The 20,369-nt window shown below is 39.3% G+C and overlaps 1 protein-coding gene and 1 pseudogene across 1 annotated transcript in view; both read right to left on the reverse strand.

Moving 5' to 3' along the window:
* Window positions 1–20,369, reverse strand: part of LOC106881422 (nucleoporin NUP188) — a 475,282-nt gene that overhangs the window by 106,895 nt on the left and 348,018 nt on the right. The window contains exon 17 of the mRNA XM_014931808.3: window positions 10,391–10,513. Within this exon, the coding sequence (XP_014787294.3) occupies window positions 10,391–10,513 (123 nt within the window). The remainder of the gene's footprint in view (window positions 1–10,390; window positions 10,514–20,369) is intronic.
* Window positions 10,879–12,118, reverse strand: LOC149137684 (protein GVQW3-like; annotated as a pseudogene).

Raw genomic sequence — 20,369 nt, forward strand, 5'->3', positions numbered from 1 at the left:
ATACCTCCAGAGGTTTCGGTCTTTTGTCATTGCCTCTGTGAGGCCCAACGTTCGAAGGTCATGCTTCACCACCTCATTCCATGTCTTTCTGGGTCTCCCTCTATTCCGGATTCCTTCCACTGTTTGGGAGTGGTACTTCTTCACACAGATCTCCTCATCCATCCGTAGTACATGTACCCATGCAAACGTCTCTCTTGCACGCCACATCTGATGCTTCTTATGTCCAACATTTCTCTCAGGGCGCTTAAACTCTGTTGTGTGTGTACACTGACATTACACATCCATGCTAGCTTCATTTCGTTTGAGCCTGCGCACATCCTCAGCAGTCATGCCCCATGTTTCACTGCCTTGTAGCATAGTAATTTGCACACATGCATCATACAGTCTACCTTTCACTGTGAGCGAGAGGCCCTTTGTCACCAGTAGGGGTAGGAGCTTTCTGAACTTTGCCCAAGCTATTGTTACTCTAGTGGTAACACTCTCTGAACATCCACACCTACTACAAATTTGGTCACCTAGGCAGCAGAAGCTATCAACTACTTCTAGTTTCTCCCCCTGGCATGTGATGGAATCTGTTTTCTGAGCATCTGTGGTGTTTATTGCCCCTGTGCATCTGCCATGAAAGCTATCTTCCTGGTTAATCTTCCTTTGATGTTGCTGCACCTCTTATGTGTCCATAGCTTACACAGGGTACATCTTATGGAGTTTCTACCTACACCTTTTCTACAGATTGAGCAGGGCCACCTACCGGATGTGGTGTGTGATGTGTTTGCCTTCCTACTTACTAGAACTTTGGTCTGTGCAACATTGACTTTAAGGCCCTTCGATTCTAAACCTTGCTTCCTTACCTGAAATTTCTTTTCTCGTTCTGGTAGTGATTCTGCTATGAGGGCCAGGTCATCAGCATAGAGGAGCTCCCAGGAGCAACCTGTCTTGAAATTCCTCTGTTATTGCCTGGAGGACTATGATGAATAGGAGAGGGCTGATCCTTGGTGGACCCCTACTTCTACCCAGAATTCTTCACTATACTCATTGCCAACCCTAACCTTACTAATGACATCTCTGTATAAGGCCTGTACAGCCCTTATTAACCATTCGTCAATCCCCAGTTTCCACATCGCCCACCAGATAAGGGATCAGGGGACCCTGTCAAAGGCTTTCTCTAAGTCCACAAAAGCCAAATATAAGGGTTTATCTTTGACTGGGTATTTCTCCTGCAGTTGCCGTACAAGGAATATAGCATCAGTTGTGCTTCTACCTGGCACAAAACCAAACTGCATCTCATCTAAGCAGACTCTTTCCCTAATGAGATGGGCTATGACACTCTCCGTGACCTTCATCACCTGATCCAGCAGTTTGATACCCCTATAGTTATTTCTATGTAAAGTATCGCCTTTACCTTTGTAGCAGTTGACTATGGTGCTGCTACGCCAGTCATTGGGTATGACTCCATCATGAACTACCTGGCTTACAATACGGGTGACTAGGCCATAGCCCACACCACCAGATGTATTATGCATCTCAGCAGTGATTCCTGATGGGGCAGGGGCTCTTCCTGGCTTCATATCCTTAATTGCTTTATCTACCAGGGTGCTGTCTATTCGGATAGCTGGTCCTTCTACTGGATCATCATTTGGCAGGCTCTCCTCCTCCCACTCATTCTCCACATTTAACAGTCTTTCATAATGGCTCCTCCAAGCCTCTTTCTTTTCCGAATCATTAAAAGCAAGTGCACCATCATCCATGTGGATACATTTCTCTCCTGTGACATCACAATTTTCTCTCACACACTGTCTTGCAATCCGAAATACTTCAGTTCTTTGGTCCTCACATCACTGGCAAATTCACTATAAATATTAACCCTACTTAATTTAATCACAAATCTTAATGGAAAATTTTTGTTATATCCCTGCTTGAAATTTGGTGGCATTGGGTGTGGTAGCACACCCAGTATAACAACCACCATACATCATCGGCTTTAATGTGTTCATGCTCAGGTAAGCAAGATGCTCAGAGTATGGTAGATGTCTGATGGAGGGTATTTGTCTGGTTGTACATTTCTGAACAGTTTCCAGGAGATTGATATGCTGACAAAATAGGGGTTTCAGACAGGTTATGCAAACTCTAAGTGTGGACATACCATAAGCCATATATAGCTTTAAACAGATAGCTGGAGATGGTTGACAAAGGTCTTACTGAGTAATACTAAGGCACCATCAGCCTTCTTGACAATTTTAGAGATGTGGTTTGTTCAACATGAATCACTGCTGACAATAATGTCCAGGTCACATTCACTAGCAAACTTGAATTGGTGTTGTTGAGAGTGTGTGTAAAAACTGGGTTTTACCTTCCAAAATGCATGGTGGTGCACTGGTCCACAACCAGCTTAAGTTGCCAGTCAGTGCTGCATTGTGTCCAGGTCTGACTGCAGGAAAGATCTATAGCATGTAGGATCTGTTCTTTTTGTCTCAACGTACAGCTTGAGGTCATCTGTGTATTTCAACACTGTAACATTCTTCAAGTTGGCGTCTATGTCAATATATGCAACAAACAACAGGGATCCAAGAATAGATCCCTGTGGTACACCAAATGTCATCTCATAATAAAGAACGATGTCCTAGAATCATGACTACCTCTTTTCAACAGAAAATGAAGGACTTCAACTAATTATAAAGATAATTTTTCACACCTATGCAGAGAGTTTTGCCAGAAGTTATTTGTGTGGCACAGAACTGAAGCAAAGTCAAGATAGATACATCCACCCATGAGCTGCCATCAGTGATTCGGGCAATGTGTTCAAGAAACTTGATGAGTTGGCTGCAGCAGCTGGAGTTAGGGATAAATCCAAATTATGAGGGTCAAATAAGGCTGCGAGAGCTTCAGAAGTTCCAGAGTGTTTCTCTGACACATCAGTTTGGTAATGTAGCTAATAAGACTGGCTGGACAGTAGTTAACAGGTGATGTGTGATCACCCTTTTTGAACAGGAAGATGATATTGGCAATTTTCCACTGCTCTAGAGTGACACAGTTATTAAGGCAGAATTGGAAGAAGAATGAACGCTGGTGCAAAAGAAAGAAGCAGATAAGTAATACCATCATGATCAGGAGAGGCAAAGTTGTGCTTATTCTCGAGGTGGATTGCAGCATTGCAGATGGAAATTTCCAAGACATTATAGAATTTGATGTCAGAGGTGCTGAAGAAAGTACATTTGAATTTTCAACAGTAAAAATTGCATTCAGCAATAAGTTCTGCATTCTTTGGGATCATCAGTAATCCGACACGTATGTGGATTGCAAAGAGGGCCAATTGGAGAGTAAGGTATCTGTTTTGAATGTACATACTTCCAGAGTATTTTGCAGTCAAGGCTAATTGCTATATGTTGTTCAAATTCAAGCACTGCCCATTTTTGCCCCCTGTTTGAAATAGTTAGATTATTTATTAGGATTTTTAAAGTAATTACATGGTACTGATGGTTTACATGTGGCCCAGATTGACTTGAGGATGTTCTGAAATAGAATATTGACATCTACGGAATTGAAAAATTCAAGCCAGTTTAGGATTTGTAACTCAGTGCAGTAAGAATTTCAGTCTGTCCTGCTCCAGTCAAAGCAAGCAGTTTTGAGGTGGTGATGGTTCTTGTTTCTGCCCATAATCAGTTACTTAAAGGTTCCTCAGTACTGACACTGATAACTGTATCAGGGGTAGTGGTAAAGAGCAGATCCAAAGTGCTGTTACCTCTTGTGGGGGAAGTAACTACTTGGGACCAGATCAAATCCAACACTAAGTCAAGGAAATCCTTTGTACTTTGGTACAAAAAAGGTCTCCCAATCAATCTCAGGGTAATTGAAGTCATCAGCAATGAAAATATAAGTAGATGTTTTCCTTGGTGCAGCTCTGAGGATGTCAAAAAGCTGTGTCTTAATGGTAGTTTGGTGGGTGGTAAACAACTCCAAGTAGAAGTGTTGACATGTTTATGCATATTTCATAGAAAAATATCTCTTGTTGTGATTGGTTCAAATCATCACAAGGGGTTGTTGAAAAGTTTGTATGAATGTAGACCACCCCACAACAATTAAAGCAATCTTTGCAAAACAAGAAAATGGAAGCAAAGCTGCATGATAGTTGTGTCAGATGTGGAATGCAACCATCATACAACTTGTTTGACATGCACATTGTTTTTGTTTGCTTGCTTGCATATCAGTTTATACTAAATAGCAAAGTTCTAATGTTTAAATCCATGTTTCTAGAACACTGCATCAACTGCTTAAAATGATGTACTTGCTGTAAAGCAGAATATACATTTTCTTTAAAGTTGAAGGAAATGTCAGTGATAATCTCGGTATTCAGAAAGGGAAAGCTAGCACAATTAATTTCTATAATTTTATTTCTAGCAGTAAAAAAAGAAAAAGAACATTTCTATGTTAACTATTAGAATTCTTCAGAATTTCTTTTGTTGTTGGTTTTGTGTACTGAGACACATATAGCAATCAGCCATAACTGTGCATATATTCTGAAGTCAGAAGAATTTTTATCCCATGTACATTTTAAGATCATTATTGTCTGTTTCTAGTTTACTCTTAGGATGATAAATGCATAAAATAGTAAATTAGCAAGATATCCTAGTTAGTGTCATTTTCCACAAAATGATCTTAGATGATAGTAATGGGTCAGACTTTTAACTGCTTTCTAAATATTTGATAAATTCTCTCTCTTTAAAGTCCATTATTTTATCATTAGTTTGTTATGTGGAAGATATAGTGTTTTAATCAATTTAAGTTTCTTTAATGTAACCCTACATAAGACTTCATATAAAAAAAAAATAGTTGCAATAGAAATACCATTATTACAGTATTTCTTATAGATACCATGGTCTTCCATATAGTTTCCATCAACAAAATTCACTTAGAAGGGACAGGCTGTAGTAGATTCCATCCAAGTGGAGTTAAACTGATAACCAAGTGGTTTGTGAGAGCCAAATTCTTAATCATTCATCCTATATCTATAGATACACAATATCAGGGCTAACTAAGGTTTAATAATGAGTGCAGGGACAACACGCACTTCTGCACTGAATAAATAGTATCACAAAGGCACTCTGGCGATGCAACTGAGTCAAAAGTCTTGTGTGTGAGAAATAATTTCAGCAGTTGTAGAAGAATGCATAGACAGGATATAAAAGGGGTTGGACATATAATGTTATCAGGAAATAACCTACAATTTTAGGAGAAACATTCACAATTGATAGAAAGTCAAACAAGCAATGTAAACACACACACATACATTTATGTGCACACATGTACACATGATTTCATTTATGCATGGCAACCTCTTGTTAGAACTCAATATACATGTGTCTCAGAATAATTTTTTCCCTTGTTTTTAGATACTTTCCCTTTTTATCTGTCTCCATAGGTTTTGTTTTTCCTGTCTGGGTTTTAATGGTCATTCATATGTACCTGTTTAGATGTGTATTAACATATTTATATATATTTTGAAGCCACTGTTAGCTAAGTTAGGGCATTGTTATAGTAGGAGGCTGCCTTATCAAAAATTTCTTTAGATGAAGAGAAATTGGATATCCTATTACTAATGCCAGTTATCAGGTTTTTAAACGCTATAGAGATGGATGGACTGTTTGTGTATATAGAAAAGTTTCTCATTAGGCTTATGGTACAGTTTATAAGAGTGAAAGTTTAGATCTAGAAACACATCTAAAAAATTGGGAATTTGAGGCTTAACTGACTAAGGGTAGGAAAGATTTTTTTCTTAAATTTATCACTATCTTTAGTCAAATAGGCCTCAAAATCACTTTTACAATTAATCTGTCAAAAACTGATATTTTAGATATTTCCCTAGACCTAAACAAAGACTGTTTACAATGCTATCCACAAGAAAGATTGCCCTGGCATATACATCAAAGGCATGTCAGAACCAGCATGTAATCATAGCTTATCAAATATTTTGTACCAGTAATTTTCTATCAGAACTCCTTCAAACCTAGTCATTCACTGAGTATTTGAATCAATTTCAATTAAATTTTCACAAATCCACTGCTGGAAATCATGGTTCAAATAATTATTTTTGATTTTCAAATTAAAAAAATTTAATAAGCAGCAGAGATGATTTTTCATAAGATTGCCAATTTCAACCTCTAAATCCAGATCAGATTGATGATAAGTGTCACTAAAAATTGGAAAACTGTCAGAAGCATTTTGTTTCACAGTTGCAATTTATGTGATAACAATATCATTTTATCGTACAAAGATAAACATGATTCATTCCATTTTGCAAATCTTCAGAGTCATGCTGTGTTTGTTAATCTGTCAGATAATTGAAATTTATGATTGATAAGATATGCCAACATTTTCTTCTACAATTCAAACATTTTTACAAAAATATTACCTTGTCCATCTAATTTCTCTATGAAAAAGTAAAGTGTTGTGAAGTTAAGCTATATATTTGCATTCAGCTTAAAAAAACTCTACAATTTTATATTAGCATTCTATATACCTTACTTAATATGGATACACTGTAAGAAAGCCACAAAGCTGCAGTATTCATTTTAAGAAAGCTTCACATATAAATGCATAGTGCTAAAAAGCACAAGAGCATAACCATAGTAAGACAAAAAGCATCAAGCAGTGATAGTGGAATTGTTAAATCATGACTTCTCTGTCTGTACATCATCAGTAGCATGCATCCTTCTACAAATTTTCTTTTTACTAATATAGAAAAACAGTGACTAACAAGTGGATACTTACTACTGATGACATTCAGACACATAAATTATGATTTAGCAATTCTACCAGTGCAGCTGTTTGCTGTTGATACACTTCTGTTTTTTTTGCACACTATATGTCAATACAAGAAGCTTTATCAAGATGAAAATTGGATTTTAGTGGCTTTCTACAGTATATCCACATTAAGTAAGATATACAGAATGCTATTCGAACCAATACTATTTCTGTTAATAATAAAAATTTTAGTTACCTACATAACAGCCATCATTATCATAACATGTCCTACTTTGATGACGCTCATACATTTAGAATTTATATCTGTTTTTCCATGCTAGCATGGTTTAGGTGAATGTGTTACTGAGGTATTGTTTTATAGTCTGATGCCCTTCCTCATGCTAACTTTTACCTATTCTTCAACTACAAGATCTCTTATTCCACACAGTTTAAAAAACATGAAGTGGGCAATTTATTGACAGAAGTGCCAAGAAGAATACTCAACCATGGTAACTTTCATAAAACCAAGAACACATCTAAACAAACACACAAACATATGTACAAGCATACATGAAGGGCTTCATTTCAGTTTTCATCAATCAAATTTACAGACAAGGTCAAGGGCCCAGGAACAGGGGTGCACTTGCAGGCTCTAAAATTTTGTGGGAGTGCAAAATTCAATACTGCACACCTTACTTACATTTCCCAGGCTTAGAAAATAGTGTTTAAAAATTGATCTGTAAAAAATTGCCTGAAGTTAGGTTTCTTCACAAAATGAGAACAAAGAACTAAACTAAATAAAAAGAACCCCACTGCCCCAAATTCCTAGAAAGATATATTACTGAACTAAAGCTTTCTCAAAATTAAAATTATATATATATATATATATATATATATATATATATATATATATATACTTTATTTAAAAGCAGCAGAAATATAACAAAAAAAACCGTTACTCTGAGTTTCACGTTCCCGTGAAACTCAGAGTAACGGTTTTTTTGTTATATTTCTGCTGCTTTTAAATAAAGCATATTACTCTACCTCTGGTATTTGAGTACTCTTTTTTCCACCTTGTTGCACATTGCATGTGCTTACTCCGGTATATATATATATATATATATATATATATATATATATATATATATTAAATATATACTTTTATAAAACAAAATTTTACAAAATATATAGTATCTGTTAACAGTCTTAGCAAAAAGCTCACAGGTGAGTTTTTGTATATATATATATATATATATATATATATATAAAGTTTAAAGAAAAGCAAAAAAAATGCATTAGGTTATAGCAGTACGTACGTTTCATACAAACTTCATTTATTTATGTAGTGAGAACACCACATAAGATGTGCAATGAAAATGTACTCCTCAGCTGCATAATGGAAGTTCATTTCAGGAAGTCATTTTGTAGATGTGTGCAAATACAAGAGTAGGAGATGAAGTGAATCAAACAAAAATTTAATTTCTATATATTCTAATTGGAGGGGTAAGATAGCAGTAATTTCAATTTATGGGGAAAGTAGATTAAGTAGTAATGGACAGCAGGTTAGGGGTAAATCAAGCAAGAGAAAAAAAAAGAGATAAGAAAAAAGGAAAAAATATATATATATATAGAAATAAAAATGAAAATGGAAGGACAATACCCCAAGGAGTGGCTAGAGGAAATTTAAGGTAAGGGAATTTAGGTCAAGATATTGGATAATTATTAAGAATATATCTATTTGTCTGTATATTTAGAATAATACAACAAACTAAAGTACTAAATTTAAAACCATACTCTTTTACTCTCTCTCTTTTTTACTTGTTTCAGTCATTTGACTGTGGCCATGCTGGAGCACCGCCTTTAGTCGAGCAAATCGACCCCAGGACTTATTCTTTGTAAGCCTAGTACTTATTCTATCAGTCACTTTTTGCGGAACCGCTAAGTTATGGGGATGTAAACACACCAGCATTGGTTGTCAAGCGATGGTGGGGGGGACAAACACAGACACACAAACATATATATATATATATATATATATATATATATATATATATATATATATACACACATATATACGACGGGCTTCTTTCAGTTTCCATCTACCAAATCCACTCACAAGGCTTTGGTCGGTCCGAGGCTATAGTAGAAGACACTTGCCCAAGGTGCCACGCATTGGGACTGAACCCGGAACCATGTGGTTGGTAAGCAAGCCACTTACCACAGAGCCACTCCTGCGCCTATGCATAGAGAACATTAATAGTTAAATTAGAACAAGACAAACATTTATAGTTAAAATAAGATATACATTAATGTGGGGTAGTAGAAGAGAGATATTATTTATAAGAAAAACCATAATAAGAGAAGATATCAATGGCCAAAATAAATCAAAGTGAAAAGGGGGGGGGGGAGGAGAAGGAAAAAAAAAGGGGAGGAATAAAGTTAGAAAATCAGGGCTAAACTAAGAGTATTAAAGCTATGGTTTCAGAATTGATAATATGGTAGAAGAGACTTAGAATTAGTTAGAGAAATGTAGGAATATTATCAGTGGGTTGGGAAAGGTTAAAATGTATTAAAGGTTAAATTACATTTATGTTGGTTGTACAATCAATCTTAAACAGCGATTATACAATCATTTTTCCTCATTTAGACTTAAACATAAGGCCAATAGCACATCATTATCTAATAAAATTTGGGAATTGAAGGAAAATGGTACCGATTTTAACCTTAAATGGGAAATCATCAGGAGAGCACAACCCTATAGAAATAGTAGATATGGCAACACTGTCTGACACACTGTGCTGTAATGCATGTACATAAAAACTTGTGCAATGAAAACACTTTGGACCTCCTATTAGAAAACTTCATTGCCAAAACAAGTATAGAAAATATTTTTGAATGATTTGAAGCATCACTTTCCCAAATATAATAATAAAAAATATTATTATACCTGTGTTTGTCTGATATTAAGATTGAAAAAAATTTGGCCTTGTTTGTAAAAAGTTTTGGACCTGAGTTTGCACCCCACAAGCAAATTTTCTTCCTGGGCCACTGCACAAGGTTTTGGTTAACCAAGAGTTATAGAAGAAGATACTTGCCCTAGGTACCATGAAAGGAGACACAACTCAAACCACATAGTCAGGAAGTGCACATTTTAAAGACACAGCCATGCCTAAGTGTGTATGTATGTTAGAAGGCACTTGAGAAAGCAGCTCAGAAATGATTCCCTGTACTTATTGAACATAAAGTCTAAGATATACCTAACAACATCTACAAAACTGAAATACTCAATGAAAATAATAATCAAAACAAGGGAAACAAATCTGATAATTGATGATCCAATTCTTTAGTAAAAAGAAATCTTGAAAGAAATAGAAAAATGAATGTACACATTTTCAACTGGAAAACATGCAAGATCACCATACACACAACAAACCTAATCTAAGCATTTTAGGTTGCATTTTAGTAGAGGAATTAGTTGATTATCTCAATAGTCTGTTTTGACTAGTACTTTATATTTCAAACATGGAAGGGTGAAAAGTAAAGTTGACTTCAGAGAGATTTGAACTCAGAAATAAAGAGGCATTTTATTCACTGTTCTATCAACTTTGTTAACCTAGTACTGTAACAGTAAAACATATAACGAGTAGACACTTACCTTCATAGCACTCTCTGTTCCTGCAGCTGCTAATTTGATACTTAGCTGCATCAGAAGTGAAAAACTCAAAGGAAATCGGTCTTTGGCTAGTTGAAAGAAGCTCCCAACTCCTTCCTCTAGACCCTGAAAAAAAAAAAAAACAGAAAGATTGAAATGAAAGAATCTGAAAATAAAAATCTTTCCTTCAGAAGTGTGGATCTCTTAGCTAAACTGCTTGCTTTTGGGTTCCACTTATCTCATTTTGGAAGCTTCCAATAAGCTAACACCATCAAAGTGTGTGACTATGGAGCTCCCTCTGGCCCACTGACTAGCAACATTGGCGTGCTCTAAGATTCAGTTATGCCACTTCTCATCAAAGGCCTACTTATCACCTCCTATACTGCTCACTCTGCAGAGGGTATAACTTTCCTTCCTGCAGAGAACATAACTTTCCTTCCTGCAGAGAACATAACTTTTCTTCCTCTTCTACAAAATTCAAATGAGATTCATTATGGAATACTACTCCTACAATTGGGATGGTATAGTTTTCCACTTAGAAACATCATTCCACCCCATGGACTGATTGCTGAACCATTTATCAATACACTTATACACTATTTCACAAATACGAGGGGTGTTCATTAAAGATTTCCTCTTACCCACTTCTCAAGGACTGTGGTAAATGAAGCTTGGCATAACTATTAGTCCTTCTCTACATAGCTGCCCCAATGGTGACACACTTCTCCCATCACTTTATGTGGCTGCGAAGATCTCATCTGAAGAAGTCAGTAGGTTGCATCTGGAGCCAAGACTTTACCTCAGATATAAGTTCATCATCCGAAAAGAGCTTCCTCTTCAAAAAAGACTTCATGGTTGGAAAGAGATGGAAGTCAGATGGTGTGAGGTCAGGAGAGTAAGGGGAATGAAGAAGGATTTCATAGCCACAGGAGTATGTTTTCATCTGGGCAACATGCACATTGTGAACTGGGGTGTTGTCTTGGAGGAGGCAGACTCCTTTGGTCAGCATGCCATGCCTCTCTGCTTTGATGGTGTCCCACAATTTCTGCAGCAGAGAAGCATAATATGCTTCATTAATTGTGGTGCCCTTTGCCAGAAAATCCATCATCACTACTCCGCACTGATCCCAAAAGACTGTGAGCATCACCTTGCCTGTTGAGGGTTGGACATGAACCTTCTTTGGAGGTGGTGAGTTATCATGCTTCCATTGCTTCGACTGGACTTTAGTCTCAGGATCATAGTGATGGACCCATGTTTCATCCCGTGTGATAAGTCTGCTGAAAAAGTCCTCTTTATTTTCTTGGCACATTACCAAAAGAGCCCGGGAGCAATTGACTTGTTCCTGCTTCCGAAAAGGTGTGAGCATCCAAGGAAGCCATTATGCAGACAACTTCCATATGTGCAAATGGGCGTGAATGATTTTTGCCATGGACCTTACATTTATCTTCACTTCTTGGGCTAGTTGCTGAATAGTTATGCGGTGATCCTCCAAAATGGCAGCTTCCACTTTATGGATCGTGTTGTCATCAATGGCAAGATGTGGTCGTCCAGGATAGGAGCAGTATCCACCAATGAATGACCACATTTAAACTGGCAATGCCAGTGCTTGACTACTTCATATGATGGTGCATTGTTACCATAAACTTCTTTCATCTCATTGAAAGTCTCTTTTGGTGTACAACCTTTCAAGTATAAGAACCTGATCACTGATTTGCATTCAATTGCCTCCATTATAATATCTTAGTCCACTTCAGCAGCCATAAAAGACAAATGAATTGTAGTGGAAAGCTGCAATTTACAATGTGATATATAGAGACATGTATGATTATATCTGTACAAGTTCCATTTCCTGCAATAACCAGAAATGGCTCAGGGGAAATCTTTAATGAACACCCTTTGTATGCTGTTTCTTGTGTCCTCTCTCTGCCTTTCCTGTAATAGTGCAATGGCCTTTCCACTGCTAAGCTAACTGGCTGCACTCTCTCTTAACCCAAGTTACCTGACACATTTGTCACTACACTCCTCTTCTTCCATGCTCTGCACTAATTAATTTTCCCAATTCTTTTTTCTCTGAGCATTTTTTCAAAAACATTCCCTTGAGCCCATGATTTCCCTCCTCATTAACTTTGCTCAAGATGAATGTCAACTGTGCTAGTCTCACTAGTTAAGTAGGACTCACAAAGACCATGGGCAAAGCACATTTTTCTTAAGTAAATCATAACACAAAAAGATGAGATGAAATTAAAATGGTAAAAGATCATTTGAAGTCTCATGTAGTAAATTTCTTAAATTCACAGCTTTTATTAACCCACTATAGAGCCATCCTCTAATTATTACAAGAATATAAACAGCATATTACTCAACACTAAGAATAGATGAATTATTGTTATGGCTGACTAGTTCTAAAAGAAAAAAATTCCAGAACATAGCAATTAAAGATACTAATTATAAAATATCTATACAAAATAACATCTTACAATATACACTCAGCCAACTCACTGCAATCCAAAAGAAATAATCTCAGGATCATTGCAGTTTCAGGAACTGATGCTGTGAAGAAGCTTGCCACTGGCAGCTTACATCATAGGAGATAGGTGCTGCTACAAAAATGTGAAATATGCTTTTGTATAGTACATCAATGGCTGTACATATTTTCTTGACACATTTCACACCAGTCATAGGCAAGCTGTAGTTCGTGGGACTTTGTCAATAAAACACTAAATGAAAATTACCTTGAATTTTTTTTAGTAGTGCAGCCTGCCTGATGATGATACATGTCTCATGCAAGCTGCTTTTAGGAAAAGGTTGCCATACCTGCTTTAGAGAAAGCTGTTTGCACTCAGTTACCAAAATATGAGACAAACTTCCAGAAGCTGCAGCTAGAGAGATATGTCATGCTAATGAGATACAAACTTTGAAAAAGTCGAGCATAGAGGCACACATCACTACTGTCAATGTAAGTGCAATGTATCAATGGCTAGCTTGTTGGCATCCTATTAAAGTACAAATATCAATAGTACTAAAGATAAAATAAACCCCCAAAACACTTCAGTCATCATCATTACCACTATACTGGCATGGGTTGCACAGTTTGACAGAAACTGACCAGATGAGGAGCTGCCCAGATTCCAGTTGACTATTTTGGTTGGTTTCTATGACTGGATACCCTTCCTAACACCAAACACTTAAAAGTGCACTGTGAACTTTCTAAATGACACTGACACAGACACTTTTATGTGACAATAACATGGAGGCTTTTACATGGTACTGGCATGGATGGTTTTATATGGCACCAGCATGAGTAATTTTATGATACAAGCCCTCATGAGCCCTTAAGGGAAGGACAACTTGACGGAGAGAGGGATGTAGCAGAATACCTGCATGTATGGATGGCCACGGTTTTACTTAGCTTGATGTGTCTTCTCAAGCAGAGCTAACCACCAGGTATCTCGATCCCTCGTTATCTCTTCTGAGGCCCAACATCTGAAGATCATTCCTCATCACTTTGTTCCACATCTTCCTGGGTTTTCTGCTTCCACAGATTCCTTCAACAATTAGAGATTAGCACTCCTTTATGTAGCTAGCTTCATCCATATACATCACACAATCATACCAGTGCAGTCTTCTCTCTTGCACACCACAACTGATGCCTATTACATCCAATTTTTCTCTCAAGTCACTTACACTGTCCTACATGCACACTGACACTGCACATCCACCAGAGCATGCTAACTTATGCTTTAAGAACTTCCTCTTCCACTCTTAACTTGGTTCAGGTAACTGAAGTTATCTACTGCTTCTAAGGATCACCCCAGACATTTGAGGAAGTCTATTTCCTGTACATTTTTAGTGTTTATTGTATCTACACATCTGCTACACACAAAGACTACTTTCTCTGTTAATCTTCTCATGATACTGCTGCATCTCTTATGTGTCCAAAGCTTGCACTGAGTACATTGTATGGAGTTTCTACCAACCCCTTTCCTACATATTGAACAGGGCAACGGATTTGAGTTGGTCCATTTTCCTACATATTAGGACTTTGGTCTTAGCTAAATAACTCTAAGGCCCTTAGATTCCAGACCTTGCTTCCACACCTGAAATTTCCTCTCTAGTTCAGGTTGAGATGCAACTATAAGAATAAGGTCTTATAGAGTAGTTCCCAAACACAACCAGTCTTGAATTCCTCTGTTATAGCCTGGAGGACTATGATAAACAAGAGGGGACTGAGAACCAGTCCTTGGTGAACTCTGATACATTTGTAATCAACTCAACATGACAAAAAAACGAATTACAAATAAATATAAGATGAAATTAAAAAAAAGAAGTACACTGGTGTTGCAGTAAAACATTTACATCCTGTACATGCAAACTCAAGATAGGACTGAACCCCAAACCACATGGTTAGGATGCAAACTTCTTAATTACAAAACCACGACAGTACTTATACACACACACATACATAAGATATTAGTGTATCTCAGGCAACATGGTTATGGTCTAGTACAGAGAAATGTGACAGGATGATGTCATAGATGTGACAGGGTGATGCCATAGTAGGATGGTGAGAGGGGAGATATGCTAAGAGAAGTAAAGCTGAGCTAGGAGGAAAGAATGAACAGGTAGCAGGAAGAGGTGATAATTGGGGAAGGGGTTTAGGAGTTTATCAGTGGGGAAACCAAAGGTTAAGGGTGAAAGATGGTAGGATAGAGCAATGAAGGGAAAACCATAGAGAACTGACAAAATGAAAAATTGAAAATGAAAAAAGAAAAAAAACATTAAAAAAAGCTATCTTAAAGAAAAAGAAAAAATTAGAAAATGAAATTAAAATTAAAAGATGATGAGAAACTGAAGTATTAGGATAAATATATTTATATGAACAGTGAACAATGAGGAGGCTTAGGAAATTCTCGTTTGAGAAAACACAGAAAATTTTTCCCCTTCCTTTTTTCCCCAAATTTTCAGAGCTCAAAGGACTCAGAAGTTTCAAATATTTAGAAAATATAAGTGGTCTAGTAGGATGGATGAATGGGTGTGTGTGTGTTTGGGTGGGTTGGTTGATTGGTTGGTTGGTAGATAGATAGATATCTTTCTTTATTAGCCATGCAGGGCCAAACACAGTGGAGACAATACAATGTAGAACTTTTCTTTTCGAAAGAAAGAAAGAAAGAAGGGATCAAAAGTGTCTGGGACATGTAAACAGCAAAATAAGGCGGGGTAAAAATGTATCATGTGTACCATCTTTGCTACATTCACCCACCTTTTACTGAAACTTTCATGAGACAAAATGTCCCTCTCTATTTTCACCTTCCTTTTCAAGTGGTACTTGAAAAAGTTGATGAGTGATTGGCCAGAGAGGAAAGTGTTTGTCTCTAAACCTTTTGCACGAGTCCACCTCACATATTCTTTCACCATAGCCACCAGTACAATGAAAACTGCCTTGCCTTCCCAGTTAAAGAAAAGTGGCGGGGCAGTATTCACGATAGACTCAACCGATAAGCGAATTCATCCTCCATGTGACAGCAGCCATTTGACATAAGCCCACAGGTATGAAATGGTTGGACACTGCATGAGTGCATGCAGAATGGCTTTGTCGTTCTGACTGCATCTTGGGCAAGTCGGTCTGGTGTATCTTGAACCGTGCCTGTAGAGCTTATCCTGAATGAGCAATGCTTTCTGATAGCACTTCAAGGCCAGGGATCTCTGGTAATTGTCCATAGATCCTGGCCTGAAAGTGGTCCTGAAGAGGAAGGTCAGGTGTTCGCCATCAATGCCCAGATTCTCCTCAAGAATGTTGTCGCACCTCCTCTCCACTAATCCTCTTTAGAAAGCCTTCGTGAAACTGAAGTCACACAAGTTTGGTCCCGGACGGCAGAGTTGCTTGAGTGCAAGGTGGTGCTCACGGTGCCATTTGCCTAGCCTAGGTCTCTGTTTGATCCATGACTGCAGTTCGGCCAAAGAAACGAGTTGAGGGAAAGCACATCTCACAAATGGCAACCACACCTGTTCACCGTCGTCTATGAAGCACCAGAGATGTCGCAGTCTCAGTGCATCAACCATGGCATGCTCAGCCCTCCTTTTGACAGCAAATGGATTACCTAACCATCAGAATGCTTCCCTTCCACAAAAGGTGGAAGAGTATGTGTTCCAGTTTGGTGATGGTAGGGTCAGGACAAGGCATGATAGTCAGGTAATAATAGATGACGGATGCATTTGTCACCTCTGCCCAACCTTTTAGGGATAGGTTCCTCTTGGCCCATTGCTGGGTGAGAGTGGCCACCCTACTCGTTATCTCATCCCAGTTCTTCTCCATTTGGAAGTCCAGTCTGAACCAGACCCTGGGCAATTTAACCGGTCCATCAGTCCAGTGTCCCACGATGGAGACCCTGTTGGACAGCATGGGCCTGCCTCTACAGGTGCTGAGCCACAAGCCCACTGACATTTCCAAGTTAATTTTCACTCTTATTACCGCTTTGTATTCTTTTAGTGTCTTGCCAACCAGGTTGATATGCCTGTGGCTTGACACTATGACGCTGATGTCTGTATATGCAGACACACCCCTCTCGCATCCAGTTCTTGCAGGATGCCCCGCAGCATTGCCAGCTTCCACAGTAGTGGCTCTAGAGTGAATACATACATAAGCAACAAGAGGGGGTATCCTTGACGAACTGAACACGTGATGTTAAATGGTCTGGATAGATGACCATTTACATGAACTACTGTGCGAATGGTGCAGTATAAGGTAGCGATCCAACCACGGAAGATGGGATCAAAACCAGCCGCTCTCAGAACAGCCTCCAAGTAATGATGGTCGACCCTATTGAAAGCTTTTGATTGGTCCAAATTGATCAGTGCCCCAGCCATGCCAGGTTCCTTTACCCTGTCAATGATGTAGTACATCAGATGGAGGTTGCCATGGATACTCTTGCCTGGCATGGCACATGTTTGCACCTTGTCAACAAGTTTCTCGATGACAAGCGCCAACCTTTCAGCTAGCACCTTGGCCAAAATCTTCAAATCTGTGTTGAGCAGAGTGATGGGTCTGAAGTTATCTATCACGTCCCCCTTCTTTGGATCTTTCTTTAGCAGTGCCACTGCTCCTTGACTCATAAAACTGGAGATACTCCTGTTTTGCTGCCAGTTACTGTAGACTGCTGCCAAGATGCCTCCAATCAAGTCTGGCGACTTGTCTCCTGTGCAGACTGCCACTGCATCCCATATGTCCGCAGCTGTGATGGGTCTTTTACAACACTCCACCTCTCTTGCCAAGAGTCGTGGCAGGCCATGCAGGTAGGCACTAAAGTCCACCCTGCGTTCTCACCCACCAGTTGTCCTGCACAGTCGGGCAAAGTGCTGTTGAAAGGCCTCACACATCCTTTTGGGCTTCAGTAATTCGTGCCCCAGTTCATCTGTCAGAGACCCAATGGTGGCTTTGTCGCCTCATTGCACTGCCACTCGGGTGGCTCCAATTCCTTCGTTTCTCAGAGTATGCATCCTAGCACTGACAATGCACCCTTCATGTTTGGCATTGAAGTGTTGGTTGAGGGCCAACCTCGCCGCCAGCATGTTGGACGTGATGCCACTTCTATGTGCCTCTTCTAATTTCTTAACTAGGTCTCCCTTTATTCTATTTCGATCTATCTCTAGAGCTTTACTATACCTAACTGATTCTGCTTTAATTACTTTCTTTAGGGCATACCACCATCTATTGTTGACGATGGCGTCTGTCAATGCCCTCTTAACTAATGTGCTAATTTAGTACCTTTCCTCGCATTCGGTACTAAATGTGGTTATTTTGGGAAGCCCAGTGTGTGGCATTATTTTTCTGTAGTAATGCCCATTATATAAATATAAACAAATAATTATATTCTTGGGAATAGAAATTTCCCTTATGAATTTTTTTACACACTGGCTTCTTGATAAAATTCTTGTAAAAGAGTTCTATTCCTACAGTCACCTCTTCCCAAGTCTACCACTTATAATCACTCCACTGTTCCTTGTGGATAGGTCCCAATGCATCACCAACACCAACATTTCTCTCTCTCACTCTGGCTGTCTCTCTATTTTTCTCTTTATCTCTCCTTCCTCTTCTTTCCTTCCCTACTGGAGAAGTGAAGTATCTCCTCTATAGTAAAACACCTATCTCTATCTCTCTCACCTAGCACACAGCTACTTCCCTTGGGTCAATACCCTCTTCCAGCTGAGGAGCCTTTGCCTCACAAGTTACTTGGCAACCCTGCTGGTGTTGGTGTCACACACAAAGCACCCATAACACTCTGTAAAGTGGTTGGCATTAGGAAGGACGTCCAGCTGTAGAAACTATGACAAAGCAGACAATGGAGCTGGCTGCAGATCTCCGGCTTACCAGCTCCTGTCAAACTGTCCAATCAATGCTAGGATGGAAGACAGACATTGAATGATGCTGCTGTTGCTGATAATATATATATGGCTGTTTACATCATCATCATCATCATCATCATCGTTTAACGTCCGCTTTCCATGCTAGCATGGGTTGGACGATTTGACTGAGGACTGGTGAAACCGGATGGCAACACCAGGCTCCAGTCTGATTTGGCAGAGTTTCTACAGCTGGATGCCCTTCCTAACGCCAACCACTCAGAGAGTGTAGTGGGTGCTTTTACGTGTCACCCGCACGAAAACGGCCACGCTCGAAATGGTGTCTTTTATGTGCCACCCGCACAAGCCAGTCCAGGGGCACTGGCAACGATCTCGCTCGAAAATCCTACAGGAGCCAGTCAGGCGGTACTGGCAACGGCCACGCTCAAAATGGTGCATCTCATGTGCCACCCGCACAAGAACCAGTCCAGGGGCACTGGCAACGATCTTACTTGGCTTGCCGGGTCTTCTCACGCACAGCCCATTTCCAAAGGTCTCGGTCCGTAGTCATCGCCTCGGTGAGGCCCAATGTACGAAGGTCTTGCCTCACCACCTCAGCCCAGGTCTTCCTGGGCCTACCTCTTCCACGGGTTCCCTCAACTGTTAGGGTGTGGCACTTTTTCACGCAGCTATCCTCCTCCATTCTCACCACATGTCCATACCAGCGCAATCGTCTCTCTTGCACGCCACAACTGATGCTTCTAATGTTCAGCTTTTCTCTCAAGATACTTACACTCTGACGGGTATTCACATTGACATTACACATCCAACGGAGCATACTGGCTTCATTCCTTGCGAGCTTACGTATGTCCTCAGCAGTTACAGCCCATGTTTCACTGCCATGTAGCATGGTTGTTCGTACGCATGCGTCATACAGTCTGCCTTTTACTCTGAGTGAGAGTCCCTTTGTCGCCAGCAGGGGTAAGAGCTCTCTAAACTTTGCCCAGGCTATTCTTATTCTAGCAGCTACACTTTCAGCGCACCCACCCCCACTACTAACTTGGTCGCCCAGATAGCGGAAGCTATCGACTACCTCTAGTTTTTCACCCTGGAATGAGATAGAAGTTGTTTCCTGTTTGTTTGCAGTCTTTATTGCACCTGAACATCTGCCACAAACAAAAACTAACTTGCTAGTTAACCTGCCTTTGATGTTGCTGCACCTCTTATGTGTGTGCACGTGCATGCGCGCACACACACGTCATTACGTTACTTAGCCTGTTGGTAACACTTTCATCTAATTAAAGAAAAAGAGGGAGAAAGAATAAGAGGGTGAGAGAAGAGTGCATGATTTAAGGTGGAGGGAATGTAATTGTAACACTTTCAAGTGCTTAGTTGAAGGGAAAGAGAGAACAAGAGAAAGAAAAAGAGGATAAGGCAAAGAGTGAGGCAGAAAGAGAAAGAAAAAGAGGAGAGAAAAGTGTCCATGACATGTGGTAGGGGGAATGTAATATTTATTATGTCATTAAAAAAGTTAGTTGAAGGTAGTGAGAGTTAGGAATATAATTTTAGCAGAGGGGTGATGTTCTGATGGAGAGAGAGAGAGAGATGATGGTGGTGGTGGAGGTGGCCATGGTGGGTGCAGAGT

The sequence above is a fragment of the Octopus bimaculoides genome, chromosome 1, assembly GCF_046866305.1.
Source record: "Octopus bimaculoides isolate indiv1 chromosome 1, ASM4686630v1, whole genome shotgun sequence".
Classification (NCBI taxonomy): domain Eukaryota; kingdom Metazoa; phylum Mollusca; class Cephalopoda; order Octopoda; family Octopodidae; genus Octopus; species Octopus bimaculoides.